General features: G+C 38.0%; 1 protein-coding gene across 1 annotated transcript in view; it reads left to right on the forward strand.

Annotated features, from left to right (window-relative positions):
• Positions 1-12,269, forward strand: part of GPC6 (glypican 6) — a 1,175,399-nt gene that overhangs the window by 1,045,186 nt on the left and 117,944 nt on the right. Inside the window, exon 5 of the mRNA XM_030813553.1 lies at positions 11,948-12,078. Within this exon, the coding sequence (XP_030669413.1) occupies positions 11,948-12,078 (131 nt within the window). The remainder of the gene's footprint in view (positions 1-11,947; positions 12,079-12,269) is intronic.

Here is a 12,269-nt window from a genome sequence, read left to right on the forward strand (position 1 = left end):
AGCAAGTTACTTTTTATAAACTCTCTGGAAGAAAATACAGAAAGATTTTTTAAAATTATTCCAATGGTTCTTTTAACAAATGTTTAATAACACCTCTTAGGATCCAAGTATTGTTCTAGAGTTTGGAACTACAGCAATAACCAAAACAAACAAAATCCTTGCCTTTTTGAAAATTCCATGATATTTGGTAAAGAGGAACAATAACAAATATACATATAATAAGTCAGCAGATGATCATTGCTATGAAGAATCAAGCAATGGGAAGAGTGACTAGGAGTTGTAGGGTTGTTAGAGAAAGCTTTTCTGAGACAGGGCATTTGGGTAGAGACCTGAAGAAAATAAAAGAATGACATGTCTACATCTAGAGGGAGAATATTCCAGGAAGAAGGCCCTGGGACAGTAGAGTGTCTGGACTATATTTAATGAGGCCAGTGAGTGAAAATATAGATGGTAATATATTAGGTCATGGAGGTGAACTTGGAAAGGAGAAGACCTGTGTAAGTATGCACAAGACTGAGGGAATGTAAACAAGTGATTGGTAAATTTAACTGTAAAAATTCAAAACTTTCTGCATAGCAAAATCCACCATGAATGAAGAGAAAAGATAAACAGTAACTAAGGGAAAATATTGGTAATTCATGAAACAAAAGGGCTGGTTTTCTTGATTTTTTTTTAAAAAGAAACTTTTTTATATCAAAATGGAAAAAAAATCCAACAGTAAAATAAATAGACAAAGAAGAGGAAGAGACAAAGCACTGGAAACAAATAGCTTTTAAACATATTAAAAGATGTCCAACTTTCCCTATAATGAGGGAAATTCAGGGTAGAACCACACTGAGATGCCAATTTCTTACTCTATCAGATGGACAAAGATCCAAACGTTTGATCTTAACATATCAACGTTTGAGACAAAGAATCAGATATTGTCATGTATTGCTGGTGAGAATATAAACAAGTACAGCCTTTATGAAGAGAATTTCTGCAAAACTATCAAAATTTTATAAGCCCATATCTTTGACCCAGAAGTTTCACTTCTAAGACTTTATCCAACAGATTTATTTGTACATGGGTTGAATTATATACCAGGGTATTCACTGCAGCATTATTTGTAATAGCAGAAAACCCTAGGATGTGTTGAGTAGTGAGAAATGAATGAGAAGCCAAGAGTGGAGTTTGATTATCAATCTCTTTGTAAACTTGAATCCTTAGAAGTTCTTGATCAGGTAGAATGATAATAAGGCTGTGTTTAGAAAAATATATCTGACATTGGTTTCAGGATGGATTGTGTGTTGGGGAGAGCTTCAAGTTCAATGTTGTTTAAAGAGTTCTGTTTGAGCTGAAAGGGGAGAATCCTTGTTTAGGGGGCAGAGGTGCCAGGGGTGATATTAAGCAAGGCTGGTGAGGTAGGTAGGGGCCAGCATTTGAAGGGCCTTTCTCATTTTTATTTTTATTTTATTTTACTTTAAGTTTTGGGATACATGTACAGAACGTGCAGGTGTGTTACATAGGTATACGTGTGCCATAGTGGTTTGCTGCACCTATTGACCCATCCTCTAAGTTCCCACTCCTTGCCCCCCTTAACAGGCCCTGGTGTTTGTTGTTCCCCTTCCTGTGTCCATATATTCTTATTGTTCAACTCCCACCTATGAGTGAAAACATGTGGAGTTTGGTTTTCTGCTCCTGTGTTAGTTTGCTGAGGATGATGGCTTCCAGTTTTATCCATGTCCCTGCAAAGGACATGATCTCATTCCTTTTTATGACTGCATAGTATTCCATGGTGTATATGTACCACATTTTCTTTATCCAATCTATCACTGATGGGCATTTGGGTTGGTTCCATGTCCTTGCTATTGTAAATAGTGCTGCAATAAATGTGCATGTGCATGTGTCTTTACAGTAGAATGACATATTCCTTTGGGTATATACCCAGTAATTGCATTTCTAAATAAATTGGTATTTCTGGTTCTAGATCCTTGAGGAATTGCCATACTGTCTTCCAAAATGGTTGAACTAATTTACATTCCCACCAACAGTGTAAAAGCCTTCTATTTCCCACAGCCTCGCCAGCATCTGTTGTTTTTTGACTTTTTAATAATTGTCATTCTGACTGGCGTGAGATGGTATCTCATTGTGGTTTTGATTTGCATTTCTGTAATGATCAGTGATGTTAAGCTTTTTTTCATATGTTTGTTGGCCGCATAAATGTCTTTTGAAAAGTGTCTGTTCATATCCTTTGCTGACTTTTTGATTGGTTTTTCTTTCTTGTACATTTTTTTAAGTTCCTTGTAGATTTTGGATATTAGACCTTTGTCAGATGAGTAGATTGCAAAAATTTTTTCCCATTCTGTGGTTTGCTTGTTCACTGTGATGATAGTTTCTTTTGCTGTGCAGAACCTCTTTAGTTTAATTAGATCTCATTTGTAAATTTTGGCTTTTGTTGCAATTGCTTTTGGCATTTTCATCATGAAGTCTTTGCCCATCCCTATGTCCTGAATGGTATTGCCTATATTTTCTTTGGGGGTTTTTATAGTTTTGAGTCTTACATTTAAGTCTTTAATCCATCTTGAGTTAATTTTTGTATAAGGTGTAAGGAAGGGGTCCAATTTCAGTTTTCTGCATGTGGTTAGCCAGTTTTTCCAGCACTGTTTATTAAATAAGAAATCCTTTCCCTGTCACTTGTTTTTGTCAGATTTGTCAAAGATCAGATGGTTGTAGATGTGTGGTGTTATTTCTGAGGTCTCTGTTCTGTTCCATTGGTCTATATGTCTGTTTAGGTACCAGTACCATGCTGTTTTCATTACTGTCACCTTGTAGTATAGTTTGAACCCAGGTAGCATGATGCCTCCAGCTTTGTTCTTTGTCTTGGCTGTTCTTGTTCTTTGTCTTTGTTCTTTGTCTTGGATGGGTCTTCTTTGATTCCATATGTAATTTAAAGTAGTTTTTCCTAATTCTGTGAAAAATGTCAATGGCAGTTTGATGGGAATAGCAGTGAATCTATAAATTACTGTGGGCAGTATGGCCATTTTCATGATACTGATTCTTCCTATCCATGAGGATGGAATGTTTTTCCATTTGTTTGTGTCCTCTCTTATGTCCTCTCTTATGTTCAGTGGTTTGTAGTTCTCCTTGACGAGGCCCTTCACATCCCTTGTTAGTTGTATTCCTAAGTATTTTACTCTCTTTGTAGCAATTATCAATGGGAGTTCATTTATCATTTGGCTCTCTGCTTGTTTATTGTTGGTATAAAGGAATGTTTGTGATTTTTTCACATTGATTTTGTATCCTGAGACTTTCCTGAAGTTGCTTATCAGCTTAAGGAGTTTTTGGGCTGAGATGATGGGCTTCTCTAAATATAGAATCATGTCCTCTGCAAACAGAGACAATTTGACTTCCTCTCTTTCTGTCTGAGTACGCTTTCTTTCTTTCTCTTGCCTAATTGCCCTGGCCAGAACTTCCAATACTATGTTGAATATGAGTGATGAGAGAGGGTATCCTTGTCTTGTACCGGTTTTCAAAGGGAATGCTTCCGGCTTTTGCCCATTCAATATGATATTGGCTGTGGGTTTGTCATAAATAGCTCTTGTTATTTTGAGATATGTTCTGTCAATACCTAGCTTATTGAGAGTTTTTAACATGAAGGGATGTTGAATTTTATCAAAGGCTTTTTCTATATTTATTGAGATAGTCATGTGGTTTTTGCCTTTGATTCTATTTATGTGATGGATTACATACATTGATTTGTATATGTTGAACCAGCCTTGCATCCCAGGGATGAAGCTGACTTGATTGTGGTGGATAAGTTTTTTTGATATGCTACTGAATTCAGTTTGCCAGTATTTTATTGAGGATTTTCACATCGATGTTCATCAGGGATATTGGCCTGAAGTTTTCTTTTTTTGTTGTGTTTCTGCCAGATTTTGGTATCAGTATGATGCTGGCTACATAAAATGAGTTAGGGAGGAGTCCATCCTTTTCAATTATTTGTAGTAGTTTCAGAAAGAATGGTACCAGATCCTCTTTGTACCTCTGGTAGAATTCAGCTGTGAATCTGTCTGGTCCTGGGCTTTTTTTGGTTGGTAAGCTATTAATTACTGCTTCGATTTCAGACCTTGTTATTGGTTTATTCAGGGATTCAACTTCTTCCTGGTTTAGTCTTGGGAGGGTGTATGTGTCCAGGAAGTTATCCATTTCTTATATATTTTCTGATTTATTTGCATAGAGGTGTTTATATTATTCTCTGATGGTAGTTTGTATTTCTGTGGGGTCAGTGGTGATATCCCCTTTATCATTTTTTATTGCGTCTATTTTATTCTTCTCTTTCTTTTTTTATTAGCCTAGCTAGCAGTCTATCTATTTGGTTGATCTTTCTCAAAACAAAAAACAAAAAACAAAAAAAAACAAACAAAAAAAACAGCTCCTGTATTCGTTGATTTGTTGGAAGGTTTTTTGTGCCTTTATCTCCTTCAATTCTGCCCTGATCTTAGTTATTTCTTGTCTTCTGCTAGCTGTTGGATTAGTTTGCTCTTGCTTCTCTAGTTCTTTTAATTGTGATGTCAGCGTATTGATTTGAGATCTTCCTAGCTTTCTGATGTGGGCATTTAGTGCTATAAACTTCCCTCTTAACACTGCTTTAGCTGTGTCCCAGAGATTCTCACATGCTGTCTCTTTATTCTCATTGGTTTCAAAGAACTTCTTGATTTCTGCCTTAATTTCATTATTTACCCAGGAGTCATTCAGGAGCAGGTTGTTCCATTTCCATGTAATTGTGTGGTTTTGAGTGAGTTAGTTAATCCTGAGTTCTAATTTGATTGCACTGTGGTCTGAGAGACTGTTTGTTAATGATTTCAGTTCGTTTGCATTTGCTGAGTGTTTTACTTCCAATTATGTGATCAATTTTAGAGTAAGTGTCATGTGGCACTGAGAAGAATGTATACTCTGTTGATTTGGGGTGAAGAGTTCTGTAGATGTCTATTAGGTCCACTTGATCCAGAGCTGGGTTCAAGTCCTGAATATCCTTGTTAATTTTCTATCTGATTGATCTGTCTAATATTGACAGTGGGGTGTTAAAGTCTCCCACTATTATTGTGTGGGAGTCTAAGTCTCTTTGTAGGTCTCTAAGAACTTGTTTTATAAATCTGGGTGCTCCTTTATTAGGTGCATTTATATTTAGGATAGATAGCTCTTCTTGTTGAATTGATCCCTTTACCATTATGTAATGCCCTTCTTTGCCTTTTTTGATCTTTGTTGGTTTAAAGCCTGTTTTGTCAGAGACCAGGATTACAACCCCTGCTTTTTTTTTTTTTTTTTTTTTGCTTTCCATTTGCTTGGTAAATTTTACTCAATCCTTTTCTTTTGAACCTATGTGTGTCTTTGCACGTGAGATGGGTCTCCTGAATACAGCACACTGATGGGTCTTGACTCTTTATCCAATTTGGTGAAGGGCCTTTCTTATACCAGACTAAGAGGGTCACACTTTATGCCTTTAGAGCAGAGCAGTGACCAAATCAAATTCACATTTTTAAAAGACAGCTCTGCTGGCAATGTCAGAGAAGAGATTAGAAAGCCACAAAGCCAGAGATAATTTTTAAAATCAGAAACAAAAATGTTTTAATACTCCAAAAAGGGCTGGGACTTTCTGCCTGGGTAATTTCTAGTCCCAAGCTGGCCCTCTTTCTGGGTCATTTAGATCCTGGCTTATGTACTCCTCAGTCCCCTCTAGCTGCGCTCTCTTTCCAGCCTCTCCTGAAACACATTCCAGCCCAAGATCTCACAAGCATTTTAATTCATTGATTTGGGTGAAAGCAAAGGACATGTGTATTCAGCGTGCCTGTCTCCAACACTCCACAGGAGACAGCAGTGCCCCTAATTACATTCATGCCATGGGCATTAATCAGCCTATATATAAACACTGCAGCCATGTTTTTCTTTTTCTTTTTCTTTTAATGAATAACTGGGTGCCAATAAGTGCATTTACCAGAGTGCTTTTAAAATTGCTTGATTTTAAAAATTCTTTTGTATCCTTCTCAGTGGGGAAAATATCTTGGTTAAGCTAAAACACACATGCAGCAGATCGGTAAGAGGAGGTGAGCATTGCTTCTAAAGAAAAGAGCAAAATTGGGTGCCATGGAATTCTGATACAACAATAAGGTAGACTGTGCTTACGGATTTCATTTTTCAAAGAGTTGATCATTAAGGACAAATTTAGATGACTTAATGAGAACACTGAAATGACACATTATCATCTTAATGCAAATTTCCCCCAAAAGGAGGAAAGTTGTTTTTTATTTTTTTAATTTTAATATGCTTCATTGATGTCACTTCAAAAAGATTCTAAACTCCATGAAGGCAGCACCATGGACAGCTTCTATGTCCCTACCAATTTATAGTGACCCTCTTTGGCACATAACAAACAGTTATTAGATTAAGTTGAGCTTATTTGAATTGAGTTTTCAAAGTTTTTTTCTACCTAGGAGAATCTTAAAACACATATCTTTTTTGTAAATTTTTTAAATTTTACTTTAAGTTCCAAGATACATATGCAGAATGTGCAGGTTTGTTATGTAGGTATACATGTGCCATGGTGGTTTGCTGCACCTATCAACCTGTCATCTAAGTTTTAAGCTCCACATGCATTAGGTATTTGTCCTAATGCTCTCCCTCCCCTTCCCTCTCACCCCCCGACAGGCTCCGGTGTGTGTTGTTCTCCTCCCTGTGTCCATGTGTTCTCACTGAATATCATATCATTTTTTTAAACTGAGTTTCTCTTCTTGCTTTCTCTAAAATATTTTGAAAATCATTATCTTCTAGGTTAAAGTCAATGGCATTCAGCAAAGCCATTTCTGATTTTATGTCTCTTTTTCTCAAGAAGCAAATTGAAAGTGTATGTGTAATCATATTGAGCCATACTTAATATTTATATTCTAGGGGAAGGTAAACATTCAGGATTCTCCTTACCAAAAACAGCAGTAAGATAGTTTTTAATCCAATGCCATCCAGACATGGCAGATAATGGCTAGCTCCCTGTGTCAAGATACTTCACTCTTCATAAAGTCAATACTTAGACAAAAATCAGAATTGTTTCCTTCTTCCAAACCTACTCTGAATCTCTCTCACATCCCAAGAGAGACATGGTTCCTCACCTGAGGCTAGCTGGTGTGCCTTTGGTGTGTACCATAATGCCTTGTAGAAGTTAGAGCAAATTCTCTGTTCCCTTCTGGACAACACTTTATTTTTTCTTGACCATCCCAATGTTTGTAATCAGAGGGGACATCATAAACACTAAATCTGTTAAATATTAATTGACTAGAATTCTGAACATTTAGATCCTGTCAAAGAAAAAGAGGAAATTATCTGAGTAGTTCATAAATGTTGTCATTTGGCTGTTCCAGTTTGCTCTTACCACAAAATAAATTATCCTCAAATTTAGCAGGTTAAAATAATAATCCTACTATTATAAATAATGGTACTGTGTGTATTAGTCCATTCTCATGCTTCTACAAAAAACTGCTTGAGACTGGGTAATTTGTAAAGGAAAGAGATTTAATTGACTCACAGTTCTGCATGGCTGGGGAGGCCTCAGGAAACTTAACAATCATGGCAGAAGGGGAAGCAAACATGTCCTTCTTCACATGGCAACATAAGGAGAAGTATGAGCAAAGGGGAGGAAAAGCCCCTTATAAAACCATCAGATCTCATGAGAACTCACTCACTGTCATGAGAACAGCATGAGAACAGCATAACAACCCCCATGATTCAATTATCTCCCACTAGGTCTCTCCCACAACACGTGGAGTTTATGGGAACTACAATTCAAGATGAGATTTGGGTAGGGACACAGCCAAACCATATCACTGTGGACCAGAAATTCAGGCAAGGCTCAGCTAGTCGATTCTTCTGCTCTATGTGGTGCTGACTGGGTTCACCAAGTGGTAATCAGCTGGCAGATGGTCTGGTCTAGAAGATTCAAGATGGCTTTGCTCATATGTCTGGCACCTTTGCAAGGGCAGATGGATATCTAGGCTCATCTGGGACTGTCATCTGGAATCCCTACACATGCCCTCTCCAACACTGTGATCTCCGAGTAGATTCTTGTAAGAGACAGAAAGTGGTCTCTTAAATACTAGCTCTGGAAACTGGCAGAGTGTCACTTCAACCATATGCTGTTAGTCATAGGAGTCACTGAGCCAATCCAGATTCAGAGGACAGTATATAAACCCCACCTCTCCGTGAAAAGAGTGTCAAAGATATTGCAGTCATCTTTAATTGGCAAAGAAGCACATCATGAGAAAATAATGCAGCTTTGTATCTCTCACTAATGAACTCATCCATCAAAAGGCAGCTATTATCAAAAGATTAATTTAACATACAAAAGAGCACCAGCTATGCATCTTAAAGTCATCCATGTGCCTTTTACTCCCTTATTCCTCATAGCAATTGCTGTCAATACTTCCACCAAAATATCTTACAAATTGGTCCTTTCCTTTCCCCTTACAGTGCCTGGAGGTGGTGACTTATAAAAGCTAAGCTTTGTTATGAGCTAATTTTGTGCTAGACATTGTACTAAATAACTGTACAAGTACGATTTCATTTCATTGTGCCTACCACCACTATGAGGTATACACTGTCATAATCTCCATTGCACAGATTAAGAAAATAGGACTTTGGGCCGGGCGCGGTGGCTCACGCTTGTAATCCCAGCACTTTGGGAGGCCGAGGCGGGTGGATCACGAGGTCAGGAGATCGAGACCACAGTGAAACCCCGTCTCTACTAAAAATACAAAAAATTAGCCGGGCGTGGTGGCGGGCACCTGTAGTCCCAGCTACTTGGAGAGGCAGAAGCAGGAAAATGGCGTGAACCCGGGAGGCAGAGCTTGCAGTGAGCCGAGACTGTGCCACTGCGCTCCAGACTGGGTGACAGAGTGAGACTCCGTCTCAAAAAAGAAAAAGAAAATAGGACTTTGTGAACTACACGACTTATACATTAACTCCCAGCCATTTAGTGGAGGAGTTTAGATTGAAACCTGGGCACCTGACTCCACAGTCTTCATTCCTAACCAGAAACTCCATGCTTACACAAGTAGAGGGCCTTGGCCCAGAGGCATGGCTTTACCTGCATCCTAGCTCCTTGCCTTTGGTTGGGCACCTCTGGTGGAGCAGCTACATGCCCCCCACCAACCCTATACTAACACAGAGTCAGTGTCTCTCTGTGTGCATCCACACCTCATGCGGAGATACCAGTTATTTCTAATATATCTAAATTTTATTCTCCAAACAAAAATTACATACTGCTTTAGGGAGGCAACAGTCTTCTTTTAGGAGAAACAAAATGGGCAACACAGATGTGAGCAGAAAGGATCCGCTGATCATTAGCTGACATACTGTAACTGTCCTGGTTTAATTGGCAAGAGAAAAAAGCTCCAAGAGCAGAGTTAAAAATAATGTTCCCAATATTTCAAAATATAAGTGGAACAGAGATAATTAAGACAGCCCAGGATGGCAGCCTCTGGAGTAAGTTATGCTATGTTGTGACTTAACTGGTTTCAGAGAAACTTACCAACTACTGCCTTGATGTCGCAAAGTTATTTTGTGTTTTCTTCACTTTGAGCTGAGAGAGAGGCTGAGGTGTCATGTCCTAAGGCATGGCTTTCCTCAGCCCCAAGGTGGGAAGGAGGTTCTCCGAAAACCCAGGGAGCTTGACTGATGACAGGCGTGCCCGGCAGGTGGGAAGCAAACCAGTCAAGCATAGATGCACGTGGCTGCTCAGTGGGCCATGCGGACCCTCTCTCCGCCTGGGGCCTGGGGTCAAAGAAGAGCCACCATTCACTTTGAGGCCTTTTCCAAGTCCCAGGGCCGACAGTTCTGACCTTCCACTGCTTTGTCACCTCATCATGTGTTTGAACTTGGCCTCTACAGGCAGTAGTTATGAACCTGACCTTTTACAGTGGCCTCAAAAAATATTGGAGGAGTTTTCTAAAATCTGCTTTTCCTTTCATGTCATGAATATTTAGAACAAAATGGGGAACTGGGGATGGGGTTTATTATATCATATGAATACATGTATGTTTTTTTTTAATTTTTTTCTACTTTTAGACATCGTGTTATTTGTGTAGATTTCTCTGGCCTTCTATCAGGTAGCTTTTTTTCACAAACAACTTTGTCATCAGAAAAATATAAGCCCATAAACACTATTTATGTCCTTTGTCAGTCTTCTTCCTATTCTTCACAAAAACCTAGGTATCATTATAATCAGTGCATCCATGTTATTTTATCTAGATGTTTCACACACAATTTTATCTGAGCTTTTCTAAGAATTTGAATAATTTGTGTGTTTTTTAGTAAAAGGAATACAGTGTTTCAATATATTTGCATACATTCACACTATTTAATGATTTATCAACAGGTATTTTGATTAATAAGAACTACTGAAATTAATCAGTATGATAGTCATTAGTGTTCTTATTGTGGATAATAAAAAAAAAACACATAACATGAAATCTACCCTTAGCAAATTTTTAAGTTTGCAAAAGATCTCACTAAGGATGATCCTGAAGTTTTGAGCTAGTGTATACTGGCTTTCGAGTCCTCAAAGAAGAATCTAATTTTATTTCATATTTTTATTTATATTGTGTTTTTAAAAAATTAGTAATCACATAAACCAGATAAACAACATAAAGCAGCATATTCTGACTGGTGATCTACATTAAAAGAAAAATAAATAGGTGCCTACTTACATCAAAAATGTTTTATCTTGGTTTATATAACAAGGCAAATGAATTGAGATAACGAATAGAAATACAGGAACCGGTAGTTTGGGCAAATGGGGCCATTTAGTTTTATGTTTAATAGTGCTGGGTCATCAATAGGATTGCCTTTTCCCAAGGCCAAGAAGGCACCTGCTTAGGAGAGGGTTAACTTGAGCATTTTTATTGTGGTTGGGGGAGATGAGTTTGCAGGCTTCAGAACCTACAAGCCTAGTACCATGGTCAGAGTTCAACGTGGAACAGAAACATTGAAATCACCAAAGGGAAACTTCCTCACTTTATGGTACAAATCAAACAGCTTCTCACCTTACCTATAGAAGATAAGTTCTACTAGAGGAGAGAGTGTTTTAATTTCAACAAGAAGAGAACCTGCTAAGAGATGATTTCAACCCCATAACTTTAAACTGTGACTCTGTGTTAAGTCCTTATGATCCAACCCTAAAACGTGTCCTTTTTCCCCCAGGCCACAGTAGCTTTCAAACTTTGAATATAGCTGATGTCTTCAACAGAAAACTAAATCTTTCCAAGCAATACTGAGTTCATTTCAGTTCAGTGTAATTTCCTCAACTTTTTTGAGAGCTTATAATGTGATGGGTACCATAATAGGCCTTGAATATACAAAACCAAATCAGAGAAGCTCCCCTGTTCCCCAAAAGATGTCAAAGTGCAAATGCTGAAAGGAATGCTGAGTAGTGTGATCACATCCAGACAGATCTGTACATCTTGAGAGATCCAGAAATGCTTCACACAGGTAGATATACTTCAACTGGGTCTTGACTTTTGCGCATCCAAATTCACAAATCAGCACTTCTTCCCTTGTATTCTCAGTTTTCCCCAGACTCCAGAAGCAGATAGGTGAGACCTCCTTTTCTAAATGCAGCTGATCCCTGACCTAATACTGTTTTTACTTCATGTGGATTCATTAGATATATTTAACATTCTGCATTTGGACTGATTTTCTTATTTTCAGCCCTGGTTCTAGACATATAAAATAATTTTGAATCTTCAAACAAAATACAATCGCCCTAAGATTCAGTCATCTATTTCATTTTGGACTATATGAAAGCAAATTTAAAAACGTGAATGCACCGTTATTTTTCATCCAGTTGTTTTAACAATGTTTAAACACAGGTTGGGAACCTGGAGCTCCCAGTTAGCAAATAAATCATGTTCCTGTATTTTAACAGATGCAATGCTCTTGGTGGCAGAGCGACTGGAGGGGCCATTCAACATTGAGTCGGTCATGGACCCAATAGATGTCAAGATTTCTGAAGCCATTATGAACATGCAAGAAAACAGCATGCAGGTGTCTGCAAAGGTATTTGCATTAGTAATGTATCTGCCAATACATGTACGTTATACAGGTGCGGTAACCTAAAAACGAAGTAACTAGGTATGTCGGCTGGGCTTATAAATTTTAATATGCTGTCAGTGAGCTTTTCCTGTTGAGCCACAAATTTGCTACATCATTAAAAATTTCTAACAAAATGGCATTGAGAGGGAAAGCAA

The sequence above is a fragment of the Nomascus leucogenys genome, chromosome 5 (genome assembly GCF_006542625.1).
Source record: "Nomascus leucogenys isolate Asia chromosome 5, Asia_NLE_v1, whole genome shotgun sequence".
In the NCBI taxonomy this organism is placed as follows: Eukaryota; Metazoa; Chordata; class Mammalia; order Primates; family Hylobatidae; genus Nomascus; species Nomascus leucogenys.